This window comes from Rhea americana, unplaced genomic scaffold (genome assembly GCF_003343005.1).
Source record: "Rhea americana isolate MKP2758 unplaced genomic scaffold, rheAme1 scaffold_125, whole genome shotgun sequence".
NCBI classification, from domain to species: Eukaryota; Metazoa; Chordata; class Aves; order Rheiformes; family Rheidae; genus Rhea; species Rhea americana.
The window spans coordinates 499,065-517,304 of NW_028185317.1; the positions used below are offsets into that span (position 1 = coordinate 499,065).

Consider the following 18,240-nt stretch of genomic DNA (forward strand, 5'->3'; position numbering starts at 1 on the left):
GCCTTTCTTGACACATGGAGAAAACCATCTTGCTTCAGCTGAAGCCAGCATCTTTCTCAGTGCCTCAGGGAAAAAGCATAGGGCTGAGAGAAGCAGAGTAACCTGTACAGTCCTTCTGTGTCTTTGAAGGGAGAAGGAAATTGTTGAGGGTTTCTTACAGCTTTTTTATCACTCTCAGAATTGGAGACCCGAGAATGTGCTTACTGTAAAGCTGTTGAGCCCTAAATCAGAATTACCTGTCATAAAAGAGCATGGAGGAAGAAAAGACTTTAGACGTGCATGCTGCACCTTGTTTGCTCAGCATGTACTATTCGTGCAACCGAACTGTGGAATGGCCTGAGTAATGCCAAAAAAWTCCATATTTCAATGTCAAAATTCTTTGGCTGCATTTGTGCCCTGTTCTTTCCCCCCTTTTTGTTTTACATCTGTTAAGTTCCTTTGGCTAAAAAAAGTTGTAAACTGTGCTCAAGTTTTTAAGCATACAATCATTCACACCCTCGTTATCTCTGTTAGGTAATTGGAAAGTACTATCTGCCAGCATTTGTCCATTTTCTCCAACTTCGAGCATCTGATCCAGAAAGCAAAAAAAGTGTGAATTACTTTTCCTGAGGGATGGTTAAATAGCAAAGGTGACTTAAGAAAACAGTGGTCTGCTCCTTGACTAACTATCACAAATAATGACAAATGTGATTATCGGTGATACAGGAGACTGGTCTTATCTCTTCACATTATTGCCTGCTAAAGTGGATGGTGAACAAAATCYGTGAAAAGCGGGAAATTCCACTTTGCTTGGCAATTGGGAACAACCAACACATATGGGTAAAGGTGCAGGAATTTGATAGTTGACCTCTGAAGGTCACCTTCAGCGTAATGACTTTGAGCCCCGGTTTGCTGGGGGGGGGGGGGGGTGAATAGAGGATTACAAATATTCTCTAACGCGGGTTCTTGCCTTCCCAACAGGATGCAGCGAAGGCAGGAGAGTGGAGGCTGGTGGGTTTGATGCGCGTGGGCTAGCGAGGCGTCCCTCTTCCCCGTTGGGAAGGCTGGGTGCTCCCCGCCCAGAGCCGCCTCTGCGGGCCCATGCTGGGGAGCGGGCTGCTGATGGGGGGCGGTGAGGTGGCCGCAGAGGGCTTTTGTGTGGGTGCAGGTCCTTGGAGCTGGCCGAGTGTGGGTGGGAGCAGAGGTGGGAAGGTGCTGTGATGGGTGCAGCCTTGTTGCCCATTTCTTCTTGCTGGTAACAGTTGCAACTTCTGTTTTTTTATTTTTTTTAGTTTACTTTTAGTTCTTCTTTTTACAGAAAATATAAAGCGTGGGCCCCAAATGTATGAACATCTGCTGTGAGACAGTATGCCTTTTCATCGTTCCTTTTTTTAGAATTTCAGGGTTTGGGCATGGCGGTCATGTGAGTTCTGGGTATCTGAGCTGCCTCTTCCAGACCATTTTGTTTCGCTGAGGACGATCAGACAGGAAGGCGCCTTCTCTGGCTCTGGGAGTGCCCGGGCCACAGTGCAGCAGGAGCGTGTTTGGGGAAGAACATCCATGAGTCCAGTTCTTGTGCTCTTCCCTGAGTGCACGCTCTCGACCACCATTGGGACAGGTTACGGATCTGCATGGCCGTTCGCTCTTCTTATGTTCTCATCTGGGCACCTCACCTCAGTGAATATTCAAGATTTTCTGAGCAAGGCCARAGGATAGCTACTCCACTGGTAAATCCCAGTGACAATAAGATGATGCTGGATGCTTACTGGGGGTTTCTGTTGCAGCTAGAGGACTGGGATGAGGATTTGTTCATGCACAGTGGAAAGAACACTTCTGCTCTAGCACTTTGGTTAAAAGAGGTGGCTGAGATGCCATACTTTATTTCCAGTGCTGTCTTCCCTGATCCACCCCCCAGATAGAGGCTAGCGATCTCTGCAGTGTCTGTAGAACATGTAACATGGGATTAAAGATGAGGTCAAGAAAGAAGATTTTTTTGATCAGAGTTTGCTGGAAAGTTGAAGCGTTTGTGACTCATGCTCCATTACCAAAGTAAAAGTACATTGATATTGTTAGCTGTGACCTTGTACTTACAAGCGAGTGGTGTGTAGCCAATAACTGGAGTAGGCAGGCTGCTAGTGGCTGAAGGATCCTGGACAGCAGAGAGATGAAGGCAGGTTGGGACTCGGTTGAAGCTGACTGATTAGGTGAATTTTCAATGGATTGTATTTCTCTGTCAGAGAACTTTCAGAGGAGCTGGGTGTGCCTCAGATGTCTTCCTTCAGCAGCTGGCTTCCGTGCAGGAAGCAGCAGTGGGAGATCACGCTGTCCCCTTCACTTGCTGCAGCCAGCGGCAGTAATGTTGAGCCTCTTACTCTTGTTTCCTAAAGCTTTTTCACTTGCTTAAAAAAAAAAAGCGTATTATTTTTTCATGATAATGTGTTTTTTGTGAATGTTCTYTATGAGACATGAGGCTGTGCTGCAAACGTTTATTCATTAATTAAGTTCTACAAAACTGCTGCTCCGGAAGCAGCACCAAGCGCTTGGCAAACTCTGTGGTTTGACGTTCTTCCTTCCTGCCCTCATTTGAGCACTGCAAACCCAGAGTTAGCCGTTTTCATGTACTGATGGTATCCCAATACCTCTACCTCTTCTTCTGTCCTCTATTGCAGCTGTGCTTTGGGGTGGCAGGTCTCGTTTAGAGGTGGTGGACATCATTCTAGCCCCTCAGGGTCATGTGAAAGTAGTTCGTATCTCACTTCTGTATTTTTTTTGTCAGAACCCTTCAGAGAAGGTAGAGGATAATAAGGTCAAAAGTTTAAATGATTAGTATTTGATAAGCTTCACTGAAATTTTATCTTTTGTCTCCATAGAGGGGAGGAAAACATGGTGAATTAAGAACATCTGTCTTGGCAGTGACAGCCCTCCCTGATTACTTGGCTCTAGGTCAGGATGGAGTCCTGTCTCATGAGACTTGAAGTCTCTGTGATCCCAATCTCCTTATTAAGAATACATGTAGTGATTACAGGTTTCCTTGAGGATCTCTCTGGCTGCATTGGCAGAGTTACTCACCTGCTCAGCTACTTCTTTTGATGAAATTACCTGCTTTACAGTCGTACTTGTCCCTCCTTGAACAGGAGCTGTGTTTGTAAATGGCTCTTGGCAATGTGAAGACAGGCACAGATAAATATAACTAGATGTTGTGCAATTCTATGTTCTGCGGATTATTGAGGGACTCTTGTTTCTTTGCCAGGCTTCTAAGCCAATTGGGATATTGAATGTTACAATAGTGGCTTTGTCATTTCTTTTCCAGWTTTCTAAATCGAATCATTCCCCTTTTGTGCATTGCAAGCTTTGCTTTGGAAGTGRGTAGCTGAGAGGCATGTGCTCAGATGAACCAGCACGCAGTGCTCAGGACCATGTACTGGGCTTATTGTAGCTGCTTTGAAATTTGCTTTTGTCATAGAGGCAGCGTTGAGAAGGGCTGAGACCTGCCGCAAGGCGAGGGAGCCGGTCCCTGGGTGACAGCTAGATCCTGTCTGCGTGGGTTTGTGCAGCCACTTCCCTTTGCTCTGCAAAGGRTGGAGGGTTAGTGCGGTGGACCTGCTGCCTCTCAGAGCTCCTTGGGAACTGGAGGGGAATTTTCTGCATGCTGTAGGGCTGCAAATGTCTCCAGTAAAGCTGGTTACTCTTTTCTTATCTCTCTGTCCCAGTAAGTTGACATATGTAATTCATCCAGTAATARCTACTTGTCCAGAAGGAGAAAATATAACAGTGGACAGAGCTTGAAAAGTAGATGAGCAAATAAGCAAAAATGAGCAAGGGTAAGCTCTGCTGCTGCCGCTGTTGGTGGAGTGCATCAACAGTCAAGGCTGTGCCAGAGGGCAAGAGACCATCTGGTTAAGCTGATTCTTGCCTTCTGATGGTATCCTCTAATGGGCATGGGCAGATGGTTATTGCAACCATACTTCCAGTTGCGACCACAGCCTGAAGCTGCCAGACTTCTCAGCTGGGTTGTCTGGATAGGTAGTCTGAACCAGCACTCAATACATACTAGCACCTTTCTGGAGGCAGAAGCGACTAGCATGGGGTGAGAAGTTATAGGTAGTGTGAAGGAAGATGAATGACAAAAATGAGTTCTGCTCAGTTTCAGTTGCTTAGCCCCCTTGTCGGGCCCAAAGTGAAGAGTTGCAGCAACCTCTGGAGAAATGTCACATACTTCTTCCCAGTAATTGCAAATGTGAAATGGAAAGGAAATCATAAGCTAAGCAGTCCTGTACTCCAATTTCCAGTGTTGGACTTCGTAACCTGAAGTGGAATTGGACAAAGGTAAGTTCTGCAGTAGAAGCAGGTGGAAATGCAGGATCCCAAGCCTTTCACTGGAAAGCAAAATAGGGGAAAGTGAGAATTAGCTTTTCCATGCGAGCTTAGTGGTTTTAGCCAGATGAGATCTTGTGACCCTCTGCTTAGTTTTGCAAGTAGGTTATTGGCAAATAGGAACAAAACGTTCAGTAACCAGCCAGCAGGCAAGAGCAACAGAGTCCTTCACTGTAATGTTAATGGTTTGATATTATGTGCGCGTGAGTATGAGTGAAGGGCTAGTGTGTYTGTGCATGTGCATTTGTGTGCACGTGGCTGACCAGTGTTTTGGTCAGCACCACAGTGTAACCTGCGTTTCTTCAAATAAAGGCAAGATACAGCTTCTCTCAGATTGTGCCAGATAGCGGGCAGCCCTGTTCCCTGAGCAACCTCTGAGGTTAATACGCTAGTGCTTCTCACCCTGCGAAGACATCAAGGCTGAGCACTTGCTGGAGGCAGCAGGGGCAGCTTTACACGGCACGGTAGCGCCAGGCAGCCCTGGGTTTGACGCTTTCATAACCATGCATTTCAAAGAAGCTCGGCACTTGATTTTCTGATCGCTTTTGAAAACTRAGTGCTAACTATGGGCTTTGAGTCTCTTCAGAAAGCATTAGTTTGCAARTCAAAAATTAGCAACTCATAAAAATAGGCGCAGATGAGTTTTGGAAGGATATGAGCTGATTGATTTACCGCAAATGACGTTAGCTTGCAGCTCTAAGGTAGAGGGTTTCTGAGGCAAAGGTTTTCCTCAGAAATRTCAACAGGAGAATTACTGCAAGCGAATGAGTCTGAAAAACAAACTTTTCTTTAGAAGATAAGAGCTTTTTAAAACATTGTTCTGAAAGATGAGAAAAGTGAACGTAGTAGAAATTTACACATGGAAACTACTTCCATGCAAACTGTTTGAAAATGAGAATGAAGCAGTTCTGAGAGGCTCCAGGGTGTGCGAGCTGCTCTCCGAGGTGTGAGAGTGTTGGATGTTGCTGCTTAGCTCCTTCGTTCTGCAATGTGCAGTAATACGGATTTGATCCCTGCCAGAAGGTTCTTCCTAGCCAGTTTCCCACTAACGAAGGAGAGTGAGCACCTTAAAAGCCTTTCCCTTGGTCTTCCCGCTCTTATACCTAACTAAAGGTAGTTAGCCCTGAAGGTGCCCCCTCTGGAAAGTGAGATGTCCCGGAAGGATACGGAACGTAGCTAGCTGCACCGCTGTGCTGCACGCTTAGCCACTAGCGGCAGAGTTCTTGTTGGGGAGTTGCTTTGTGTGTGATTTTAAGTGAAGATTCCATTATGACTGCTTTTAGAGCAAAATTTTCCTAAGAAACCCCCTGAAAGGCATCAGGCATGGGCTGGAGTTTTTGTCGCTGTAGTCCACATGTGCAGAGGAATTTGCCTTCCGTCAGACGCAGGCTCCTTCTCCCTCTTGTTTATGGGCTGTTGCCCTTCCGGCTGTGAGCATAAGTAAGACCATTGTGCTCAGCTGGGTCAATATTCAGCCAGGCAAAAAAACCCAAGTAGATCTTGGTATGACAAATCTTTGACTTAAACAGGGACTTTCACATGGAAGGGAAGCTGGAAAAAACGTGTTCATTCCCGCCAAAAGACACTTACTTTGCCAGTAACTGGCCTCTGTTTTCTATGCAGCTATTGCAAATAGTTGTTGTGCTGAATTAGGGCTTCCTGCTTTCTTCTAACTCATCAGCTTCTCCGTAGGCCTGACCCTAAAGAGGTCTTCCTTTACTTCTGACCTTGCCGTCTGCAGCCACAGAAGCGAGTTTAATGCATTCAGTGTCATAACTTCCCTTGAGCCTCAACAAAAATATTGGAGAGAGCCATTTAAATCATCTCTGAGAAGTATTTCCTAGTACTTAAAGCAAATGGCTGTGATTTATACCTAGCTCTTCAGCTATGGATGAGCCCAGTTCTCTCCTTGGATCCTCAAATTCTCCATCTGCAATAAAGTTAGCAGTGTCCTCAGCTGTGTCCCAAGAAGCTTTGTTTGCTTTAGCTCCTCAGAAAATGCTGCAATATACAGAAAATGCCATATTTTAGACTGTATCCTGGTTGTGGGTAGGCATGTCTGGAGGAAAGGGAAGCAGAGCTGACCCAAGCAGAGGTCACTGTTGCTGACTCCTTTGGTGGCAGACAGACAGAAGGGACCAAACAAGATAAGCCAAGTCTTTAATTCCCATGGTAGCTGCATGGTTAGCCTTCCATCAGGATTTAACATCTTGACTGTCAGGCCAGCATATGAGTCTATAACATTGCTTGAGGCCAGCTTTTGCATCCTGTTTTGTAATATTCCTTGACATTCCCCACATTCCTGGCAAGGAGACTTCTGTATTTTTTTTTTTTTAATGTTCCTTTGTCTCTTTCAAAACTGTGACATCCTTTCAAACTACTTCTCAAAAAGCCTTTTGGCCTGCTCACTTGCTCCAGCAGCTCCTGTTAGCTCCATAATGCAAATGAAGTATTGAGCTTGGACTGCTGCCATAGCACTGTCTCCTTCCAATGGGAAAGAAGGGGGGAAAAAGGTTCGTATTTGGCTCAGGTCACCTCTATGAAATCCAGGTCCCTGTTATCTGGGTTCTACCCTTGTTCTAAGGTTTCATTCTAATTTCCACGTTTGCCTGATGATGATGGACTTGGAGCCTTGCAGGTTTATAGTGGTGCTTCCTTTGCCACTGCAGCCTATCTCCATGGTGTTGTCTGGATGGTTCTATTTTTGGAGCAGAATTTTGTCTGGACAGTGATGATTGAAAATGCAGAAGCCATCATAGTGGTCCTTGAGTCGGGTCTCTGTCTCTCCTCCCGGGGTGTAAGGAAGCTAACTGAAAAGATTGGGATGCTTTTGCAATGCAATATCCTTTGGGGCTGAGACACCTATTATGTTTCCCACTGGGAATCAGTGTATACTCCAGAAACAAGGGGAGAAAGAACTTGGTGTTAGAGCCAGCTGCATGACCTAGTGGGCTCGGGACACAAGAGTTTGACTTGAATGTTTGCTCATTATCGACTACATTAGGATGCATCAGGTGAAAACTTCAGCCCTTTGTGCCTCCTGCAGCTGGGCTTTGCGGGGACAAGGAGAAGAACAGGTTTGAGAAGGGGAAGTGTGAACTAAAAAGCCAACCCATAGGTCCCCATATAATTTGTTTTCTCCATGCTGGGGCCCCATTCCCTAGTTTTTGCAGGGCAGTTGCTCTCCAGGGCATCCAGGGAGCCTCTTTGCTCTTCTCCCTGAATGAGCTGTGCCAGTTTCGCCTTTGTGCCACCGTCTCCTTCACAAGTGACAAATAAGTSCTTTCCCAGTACCTAGAGAAGGAGCTGTTGGCTTCCTGGAGCCTCACTGCCTCCTCTCCTGGGCAGCATTTCAGCTTTCTCCAAGCAAAGGGAATGGCTGTCTCGTCCACCTTTCCAGAGCCAGCAAAGGCTCTCTCCTCGCTGTCTCCCACCTAAAAATGCTGGCTGCCTGGATACCCAGGAGGCAGCTGCTGTTCTTTTGCTGCAGCTGGAAATTATGGTCTGGTTTCCTTCTGTGGCGCCATGGAAGCATAAATGACAGGAAGATGCAGCCAGGGTTAATCATGGACAAAGCTTTTCCCAAGGAGAGTTGGACCAAAATGCCCTTGGAGTGGGGAGGGCAGGACAAGCGTGCTGGCACTTGCCGTTGCCCCACACGCCTGCCCTCCCCGCTGGCGTCCCCGTGGGTGCTGGTGAGAGCCGACCCCGAATGCGGCTGGGACCGTTGTTGGCTTGTGTGCCCTGGAGGGAGCCTGCTTGGGTTAAAACCATTCTTCGTCTCCCACTTGTACCTTGTGCCTGCAGTGTCAGCTAGGTTTGGTGTCTTTGCTGTGATATATATATATAGAAAAGCCTATTTTACTGTAAATATGGTTATTTATTATCAGTTGGCTAACTTCTAGTGTTGGCTTGTTTTTAGCAGTACTTTTGCAAGGCGAATACTTGCCTTCAGCCCCCAAAGGATCGAGAATGTTCAGTTTGTGCATTTAAATAAGCTGCTATGTCAGAATAGTTTTGTAGGATCTTTAAACAGATCTTCTCACAGGTCCTGTGAGCTGGACCAGGGAGCAGCCATGGCATCTCCCTTAAGACAAACTGAAGGGGGGCAGCACTGCTGTCTCTGAGGCTCGGTACTTTCTTACATCGCTRGTACATGAGATCACATTTGGAAGCAACTTTTGACTCCTCCTGTGTTGGTGGAAATTCTACACATGGTCGTTGGATGGCCACTCAGACGCCTTCACATCTGCAAGGCAATTCAGTGCTGTCAGCTGGACGCACTCTGCTGTCACGTGTGCTGGGTGGGTTCGTCCTTCTCCTTTCCAAGGTTTTTTTCRCAGATGTATTTACCAGGCTGTTACTCTCTAAACTGTCCTCTTCTGCACTTTGGACCTAAAATCTCCCCTGCCAGGTCCTGTTCAAACTAGGGGATCTCACAACTCATTCTGTAAATTATTTATGCCCAAAACACCAAATCAGGAAAGTTATGGAGAATGTGCTTTTAATTAGACAGACTATATCGGCCAAAGCTGCTATTTGGACTGTGTTGTTCCCCTCAGCTTTGGTCTGTCTGGAAGGGAGATGCGAGTCCTTCCTGTGTGAAGAGAAGACGTACCCTTGGGAAAAGCAAAGCACAGATGGGCTAAGCAGACCACAAAGTCTGTAGCAAATGAGAGAATTCAGGTCTATGTATCTTCAACAGCAGGTTCTCCAGTTCTTGCTGCTGCACCGTCTTTTTCCATACCTTCAGGTGCTCTTAAGGCTCTCGAGGGATCRGGAAATTTGTGATGGCAGCTGTCATTACATTACATTTTGCCAGCCTTTGCCTTTATTCTGCATGCTCAAAAGGCTCAGTTCACACACACGCTGCCGTCACTCACCATAAGGATGGTTGCAGATGTCTGTGTTTTAGTACAAGTAATTGACTATGAAAAGYCACTCACTTGAGATTTAAGGTCAGTGATGTGACTAGTCAGCATCTGATCGGATGGGAGAAGTGGCACTACATCGTTCTGCGCCCCGTCAGTCCCACTTCCAGAGCGCTGCATCGGTGACGGGCGGGAGTACCAACACTGCAGAAGTCAGCACTTCAGAAGGTTTCACGTTTGGACATTTCAGTATGACCAAAAGTACCTAATTTTTCTGCTGGTAATTGACTGCAGTGCCCGTACTGGTTGGAATGGCATCTAGTGCCTGCCCCAGAGCGCGGTGCACAAGTAGACCTTGCTCTTTTAGCTCCTAGATATTCCATGCCCACTTTTGGGGCGGGACAGCAACACCTCCCGGCCAGTGAGCCTGGGTTGTCCTCAGCGAGCAAGCGGCTGCGGGAGAGGGAAGTGAATCTGCCCAACGAGGCGGAGTTCAAGAAGAGCTTGAAATAGTTAAGCAGCGTGTGTGCATGTGCACTGTCGCTCTTGCTTTCTTGCGCTCTCTCCCCCTCCTACTCCCACCTCTGCTGTTTAAACCCTTCAGCCCATTGACTGCACGGCCATGACGTCCTGTTTGTTTCTAAAGAGAAATTAGAGTCTTTCTGTACCTGTGGGGTCAGGAAGGGCAGATTTGATTAGCTCGGTACAGTGGGCCTGCATGGAAAGGATCCGAGATCTCCAGTTCACTGCCTGCAGGAAGGTCTCTGGGCTGGAAATCCTCCTGTCTCCAGTGGATGGGGCTCAGGGTAGCTGAGGTCGGAGGATGAAGGAGGCCAGTGGTCATGCTGTTTTTTTTTTTTTTCCCTCCTGTATTTAATCCATGATTTCCAATGAACAAAGCCAGGATTAGCTGCTTCTGTCATGGTGAGTCTGCTCGTGTCTCTGCTTTGTATTTTCACCCTGCAGAAGGTTTCAGCCAGCGAACATGCTTTCAAGGGGGAGGTGGAAACAGTTTGTAAAACGACAGTTTTTGGTTAGAGATTACTTGAAAACAGTGTTTCCTTTGCATCTAGTTAGTTTGCTTTGGCTGTTACACTGCAGGGTGAGGGAAGAGGTAGGAGATGCAATTCTTTTCTGTTGTTGCAGTTCTTTTTCCTGGAAAACRGACTAGTTTTTCTTTTGCCTCTTTATTCTTTTTTCTCGAAACAATCTGCAGCTTCTGCGTTGAAAAGAGCTTTCCCATGGTGCTGGGAGAGGGGCTGCAGTGAGACTTTTGTTGCTCCGGCAGATGAAAGCCCTGAGAAGATGAAGGTGCTGAGCCTGAGGGTGCAGTTGTGGGTGCATAGGAAGGAGGGGGAAGGGGATGCGACAAAGTATAGACYGTTTTGGTTACGGGGTGGCTCAGCTGTGGGTGGCTTTTACTTCAAGCCCTCTGCTCCCTGCTTACAAGCCGGTAGACGTAATGGAGCTGTAGCCTGTTTGATATTTGGGCTTATTTCTCACAGCGCCAGCCAAGCTGGTAGAAGYGCTCTGCCTGCTGCGTGCCAGCTCGCACTAACCTTTTATCGTTTCCTGTGCCCCTGCCAAGATGCCTTTCTGCACGCTGACCCCCCGCTCCTGCCAGGCCCGGAGCGCGGCTGGGGACGAGAGCCGCGCTTGGCAGGGCGCCTGCAGAAGCACTGAAATGCCAGCCGTGCCAAAGTTAAATTTCAAAGCCTATGAACCTTTATTTACATAAATGCAGTTTTTAAATTGAGGAAAGGAGGACAGAAACGATGGGGAGGAGAGGGAAGGAGCTTCACGGTTACGAAGGGTGAATTCTGGGGTGGGAAAGGGACTGGTGCATGTTCATAGCAAATGGAAATTCCTCTCCAGGAATTACTGTGCAGCTGTGTTAGTGACCAATGCAATAGCAATGCTGCTAGTGTCTCAGCGGAGAGGTTGTGTTTTTTGGATAGCAAAAGGAGATCTGTAGCTTGTTATTAAATCCTTAATACTCAAGATGGAATAGATCCTATGGGTATGCTGAAAGTCCTGCCCCAGCATATGCATCTGCATGAGAAATGTTACTTGGCTCCTTTATAAAATGAGCTGCTATTCCCCCCCCTTTTTTTTCCTTCCTGGTTTTATGGATTGATTTATAGTTGTCTCCCAACCAACTATAGGGAGATCTCTATTTCTGAGAGGTTAGCCCCAAGGCACTGAAATACAGATAGGAAGCATGGTGGGAGCTCATAGCATGCTTTGCTGTCCATGTCCCAAGGGCTGAATTGTGCAGTTTTAGACAGGGAATCTCTTTTAGAGCATCTTTAAAACACACCAGCTGGTAGTGCAGAGGAGCTGAGCAGTGTCCCAGATGTGACAACCCCACCTTCCGACAGGCCAAGGCTTCCTAGAGCTGCTCCTGCTCAAATGGCACAGGCGAGATTGCTGAGAGGGAAAGGCACAACATGCTGCGGGGGGCATTACAGTAGAAGATAAAGTTGATGCAGTATTTTGAAAATGAAACTCCTGAAGTGTGCAGTTTGCAGCCTAAGCTACAGTGTTATATTCATCTGCACGTGCAGGATTTTGTATTGTTAAAAACCTTAATTTTGCAGAGATCTATCTTGCATTTGGTGGGATTGTTCACGAGTTTAACAMGGAGCACGTGCAGGTGTCTGTGCGACATTGCAGACCTCCGTTRCTCCCACAGCTCTGTATGTGCCCCATACAGTACGAAGGTGCAGGCACTAGTAGGTAAACAGAGTTTGACTGAAGGGAATGGCCAGTGGGTTGCTAGTTGATAGCACTGTGCAAGTAGACGGGAGCAGAGATGACTTTGGAATCACGTTTCAGCATCTGAAGTTCAGCGACTGATGAGGGAGAAAAAGAAAGCAAATTATTGCAGAGAGCTGGAGGAATACTTGGTTCTGGCTATTTCTGTGCTGGCAAAAGGGGATCTGTAGCTTGTTATTAAATTCTTATTACTCAAAACAGAATAGATCCTATGGGTATGCTGAAAGTCCTGCCCCAGAACATACAGACCTGCATCAGCATGAAAAATGTTATTTGGCTCCTTTTCAAAATGAGCTGCGATTCTTTTTTCTTTCTCTTTCTTTTTTTTTCTGGTTTTATGGCTTGATTTGTAGTTTTCTTGAAACAAGTATATGGAGGTGCAGAAGGACCATGGTATAGTGCTTTTCTGTGGAGTTCCTGTGGTAGCAAACACCAGAGTTTCTTTTAAAAGAGTACATAAAAGTAGGGTGAATTTCCCTCTTTTGTTAAGCATTTTTTTTTTTTAATATCTAGATTTAAAAGACGGAGGAGCTGGGAATAGCTCCTAAGCATGTAGTACAGGAGAGAAACCTCAGTAGGTAGCACTGACTAGAGATGTGAATCTGCATCAGCTGGTGACACCTTGTTATGGAGCTGAGAGCCCTCTGCAAAGAGGTGAGCTGCCGCATACGCTGTCTTTTTGCAAAACTGTTGCCGTTTTCCTCTGCCTTGACAGGTAGCTGTGTGTGATGGCTTGTGTCCCGTTTCGTGGTGAACACGGTGCATGCGCTGCGGTAAAAGCAGCACCTGTAGTGTGCTGTGGTGCAGCTCTCTGGATTTTAAGCATCTTGGAGACAGGAGTAGGCCAGAATTGCATCTTTTTCCCAGTGCTGGGTCTGATGTTTTTCCAAGCAGAGGRAAAATGGAGGCTCATTTTTCTCAAGGAGTGTGTTAAACAGTCCCCCCTCGCTGGGAGCACGCGGTGTGGTCAGCACCTGCAGCACCTCAGTGTGTTATTGAAGCCGTGAGGTGGGGAGGTCTGGCACACAGCTGATGTGTTTAGAGGGATAGTGTCCCTTAGGCCAAACAACGAGCTTTTGAGATCACTGGGATGATCAGCAGGAAAACARTGATGAAATTTTAGAAAGTGGGTTACAGGATGGGCAAAGAGTGTTAATTTTGTTAATCTGAGTAGCTGTTTTCATCTTTTTTCTTGTCTGGGTTTTCAGTATCATAAATTAAAGCACTCAGCCACCACAGCCCCTTGAACAGCAGAAATGTATGTAATTAAGACATCCCATGTTTCRTAAACTAATGGTTGGATCATCAGGAACCTTAATTAGGTGGCGGTACAAGTCTGCTCTCTTCTCGGATGATGCTCTTGCTGCCCTAGAGAAAGGGGATGCTTTTACGAGCATCATTTGTGTTCCTGCTGGATGCCATGCAAGCATGTTTTTTAATTCTTCTTTTTACTGGAAAGCTTTTCTCTCTCTGTGTAGATACATGTGCATTTGTGTGGATAGGGGCAGAATCACAGAATGGTTGAGGTTGGAAGGGACYTGTGAAGATCTAGTCCATAGTCCAACCCTCCTGCTTAAGCAGGGCYACTTGGAGCACATTGCACAGTGTYGCATCCAGGCAGGTTTTGAATAGCTCCAGAGAAGGAGACATTGCACAACCTCTCTGGGCACCCTGTTCCAGTGCTCTGTCACTCTCACAGTGAAGGTTTTCCTCATGTTCAGAYAGAACYTCCCGAGTTTCAGTTTGTGCCTGTTACCTCTTGTCCTGTTGCTGGGCTCCACTGAGAAGACTCCAGGCCACACATAAGYGGTTAAAGGTGCTAAAAGACAACGAAGAGCAGAAATGTTTGTGGAGAACATGCATCTACAGTTACCTGGGTAGAGGAAGTGCCATGCCCATAGTGAGTGCTCCATCCCTCTTACACAGATGCCTATCTTTATCTAGTTTACTATACTGGTTGCAAGCTAAAACTACAGAGAGAAGCAGCCATGAACCCCAGAGGACTGGCTATGTCCTCCTTCATCTAGCTTGTTAGCAAGAAACAAACTGAAGATAGCAGAGAACAATGCTGCAGTACAAATAAAACCACTGAATGGTGGTTGCAGGTAGACCCCAGCTTCGTCCATCTCTGTCGCCCACCAAGCCCTGCAGTCACGTCCATTGGGTCTYATTGTCCAAGCAGTTCAGTGATTTCTTTCCTCCAGTGACTCATATGGTCCACGCCTCTTGAGCACATATGTGATTTTTTTTTTCCACCTTGCTGTGTTGAGTCTAGAGTAACACTCTAGGAGAAGAAGGGACTCTTCACTGCTRCGTAAGGTTAATACTGGCTTCCTTGGAGATGAATGTTAAGCTTTATTATCCAATGAAGTAAATAGTGAAAGGAGAGGAATTTTCTCCCCCTTTTTAAAATAAAGAATATAACGTATTTGCATTTCACAGATGTAKGATGAAGTGTTATTGAATTGATGCTAAACTGGCTATTTCAGTGCTTTCTTGTAATTTTTATTTAAGACACTGAAAGCTGCAAGCATTTCAGATTGGTCAGTAAAGTTTGTAAAAGTGGTTATGTTCCCTCCATGCAGTTGTTCAAATGTTGTTAAAGATCAAGTGCAGCATTCTGTCTAAGCTGCAAACCTGCAAGGGGAGATGTTACTTTCTGGATGTGTGTGGTGCAGAGCTGAGTTYACAGTGTTTTTTTAGACCTCTTAGTTTTTTTCTTTAAGTACTGTTTCTAAAATGCAATGTATAAGGTTATACAGATTTTGAGTGGGAAGAGCTGCATTTTAACTTTGTTTAAAACAAAGGACAGAATGAAGATTAGTATTAAGCTCATTTACAGCAAAGGAAATATAAGCTGTCACATTCAGTTAATGATTGCAGTTGCATGTTTAGCACTTCCAGCTTTTTAGAATGAAATATGATTTCTGTGCATATGAAATATTCAATTTCTAAACTGAATTTCTTCAGGCAATGACATAAACACCTTTTTCCTCTGAGCATTTTGTGCCCCCAGTTGCATAATCCCAGCCCTGCTGGGAAGTGGGAAGCGGGATCACCCCTTTGGGGTGACTCTCTCCAGCGCGGAGTTGAGGCAGTGCTACCAGATTCACTCTGGTGTTGTACTTGATTGTAGAGTGAGTACAGTGAGGAGCCATGAAGATGTATGTGGGACAGCAGTGTTTGAGATAGGTAACCTTGCAGCTGAGATATGAAAGGGGCAAAAATCAGGTGGCATGGGGAGTCATCTTGGAATCACAGAATCAGTAAGGTTGGAAGGGACCTCTGGAGATCATCTAGTCCAACCTCCCTGCTCAGCAGGGTCACCTGCAGCATGTTAGACAGGGTTGCATCCAGGCGGGCCTTGACTATCTCCGGATAAGGAGACTCCACAACCTCTCTGGGCAACCTCTTCCAGTGATCCGTCACTCTCACAGTGAAGAAATTCCCCCTCACGTTCAGGCAGAACTTCCTGTGCTTCAATATCTGCCCATTGCCTCTTGTCCCGTCACGTGGGACAACTCAAAAGAGTTTGTCCCCGTCCCCTTGACACGCTCCCTTCAGGTACTTGTACACATTGATAAGATCCCCCCTCAGTCTTCTCTTCCCCAGGCTGAAGAGGCCCAGCTCTCGCAGCCGTTCCTCGTAGGGCAGGTGCTCCAGCCCTCGGATCATCTTCGTAGCCGTCTTGGAATTTACTATTCAGCTACTGCCCTGARGGTAGTCCTCTGAGCACATGAAATTTAGACACCACCACTACCCTGGGCAGTGGTCTGCTCGAGAGCAGTAAAGCATGTTTTGCTACCTGAAAAGTTTTGACAATAGAACAGCAATTTGTTTAGCTTTCTGGGGCTTTCATTCCTCTCCTCTGTCTTTTTGAGAAGAACTTACTGCTCMGCTGTGATTTCTGGTCTTGCTGCAGTTTCTGGTCTGGCTGTTGCTGGGCAGAGCCCTTGCTAAACTGGGAAGGATGGTGAAAGAGCATGTAACGAAATGGAGTACGTGCCGAAAAGTGCTGCTGGGGAAGGTGGGGAAGGAAGGGAGGTCCTCCTGGATCCGGGGCCAGTGGCTAGAGGGTAAATGGGAATGGAAGAACTTGGTGTGACGTTTGAAGGTGGTGCGTAAGGGCAGCCAGGAAACCCAGCTGCATTAGTCCTTCTCCCTACCTTGGGTAAAGAACATGGCCAGACAGCTGCGTGCGAAGGTTTGTGCCTGCCGGYGCTCGGGTGTGGAAACTCCAGGACAGGCAAGGTGCTGAGACCGCTCACCACGGTAGTGGGGGCTGGCTCTGCTCGCCGAGTGCTGGCTGYGGCTGCCAGCAGCCCTCAGTGGGGACTGATGGGGCTCTGGGAAGGAGCATTGCACATCGTGCTCGCCTTTGTGCCGTGTGCGGCTCCGGCACAGACGAGGAAATACGGAACGTAGAGACCGGTGTATCTCAGAACGTGGCCTTAACAGACGGCAGAGAGGCTTCCCGACCTCTCGGGGCATGCTCAGGACCAGTGGTGAAGTTCCCAAGGGAACGACACCCCTTGGTTGCCCTTGCACAGGAAGGGGTTAGGCGTGGAGCAGGGTYTCTCTGGAAGGCTAGGGCAATGCTCCCTTAGAGATGCGTGTTTTCGTCTCACTGTGCTTCGGCACGCTCGCAGGGATGCAGTGCGCTGTAATGTTCAGCAGTTTTTGTGTTGCTCCTATCCCCAGCTGCCTCCAGGAACGTTTTTGTCCCCACATTTTCCCTTCTGTTTTTCTTGCATCATACGGCAGATGACATAAACAGGGATATAAACAGGAAAGCGGTCTGGTCCGGAAGCCTGAGTTGGTGTGCAGTTGTGTTGGGACCCTGCTCCCTTCCTCCACCGCACCTTGGAAGCAGCAGCTCTGTGCGGTGGCATTTGGGGTCCCATCGGATCCTCTGTCACGACGAGTCGGTGATGTTCRAAGCAGATAGGGTATCTCAGGTCTGGAGCGTGATGGAGGCATGTGAACAATTCCTTGTTGGCGGTACAATGAGGAGCAGTTCCCAAAACTTGTGAGACCTATTTAATCTGYGAAGGCTAATTATGGAAACCTGCTGCATCTGGGACCGGGTCCAGCAGAGCCTCTCATTCCTGTCTCCAAGCCCTCTCCATGCCGGTGGCTGTTCGTCTGTGTGTTTGGTGGAGTATCCTGGGAGCTAGCAGGGCTACAAACAGATCAATTAGCATTTATCAGTCAAAGGAGCCAAACTGAGCGTGGGCAGGGAATGAATGTTACTGTGCTTCATGGTGTAAAACTCAGCAGCCCTCTCCAGCTCCAGAAGGACGGGTCGGTGCGAGAGAGGAGTCCAGCGTGTGAGTTCGCAGAGCCGGGGCGGGGAGTGGGAGGCCGCCCGGGAACGGGCTTGTTCGTGGCTGGATGACGCGGGTGCTGACAGCCGAAGTCGTTAGTCCCGTCCTCGCGGTGAAGCGTCTTTGGGGAAAGGGTGTGTAGGATGACTGCGTTTGTTTGGCTTCCTTTGCGCTTTCTTCGGCACGGCCGGGACGCGCAGATCTGCTCCCCCTCTCCCTTCCTGGGCGGACGGTCGGGGAGAGCCGASCACGGGGCTTAAGGAGGTTGTCCCGGGGTGAGAGGGGCAGCGGGGTCCGGAGCGGTGCGCGGCCTCTGCGGCTGAGAAGGGGCCGGGCAGGCCCTGTGCTGGTTCCTGCCTGGGTCGCGCCGGAAGGGTCTGACGCTGCGGTCCGTAGTGCTCTCTGAGCCGGGTCTCTGCACGTGTCCGCGCGCGCGTGCGTGCCTCTGCCGAGCGTGTGGGGAGAGCTGGCGATGCGCGGTAGCGGGTGGGCCGAGCGTGGCCCGTGGAGCTGCTGGAGTGCGGCCCCGTTCGAAGGGCTGCTCTGATCTCGCTGGGAGAAGGAGCAGGCGTTGCAGGCAGAGTTTAACTGCGTTAACTTTTAATTCTCTTAAATTTTGTTTTCAGTTGGCGTGCCTCTGGCCCCTATACCTTTTGTGGAAATGTCGTGTGAGTTCCCCCCGGGAAATGGCTGTCTCAGCTCCTCCCTTTCTAAAGCGGTCGATAGCTGCGTCCCCCGGGTTAGGAGATGTCAGGACTTTCTGTCATTTCCGTAAAAAGTAGGAAAATACTTCTGTTTACAGACTAGGAAGGGAAGCTAAGCTCCACTTGTACATATTTAATGTTTTAGGCAATGGTTTATTTTAAAGCAGAATGGAAAGAAAAAACACACACACAAAATACTTTCTTACA

The 18,240-nt window shown here is 47.7% G+C and overlaps 1 protein-coding gene across 5 annotated transcripts in view; it reads left to right on the top strand.

Annotated features, from left to right (window-relative positions):
• STARD8 (StAR related lipid transfer domain containing 8) overlaps positions 1–18,240 on the top strand; it is a 105,717-nt gene that overhangs the window by 58,134 nt on the left and 29,343 nt on the right. The window contains exon 1 of one of the 5 annotated variants that reach the window (XM_085325934.1): positions 9,837–10,148. The exons of 3 other annotated variants lie outside the window; for them this stretch is intronic. In XM_085325934.1, coding sequence (XP_085182060.1) covers positions 10,115–10,148 — 34 coding nt within the window. In that variant the 5' untranslated portion in view covers positions 9,837–10,114. Of the gene's footprint in view, positions 1–9,836; positions 10,149–17,125; positions 17,333–18,240 lie in introns of those variants that run through there. One more of the 5 variants, XM_085325935.1, reaches the window with a different exon arrangement.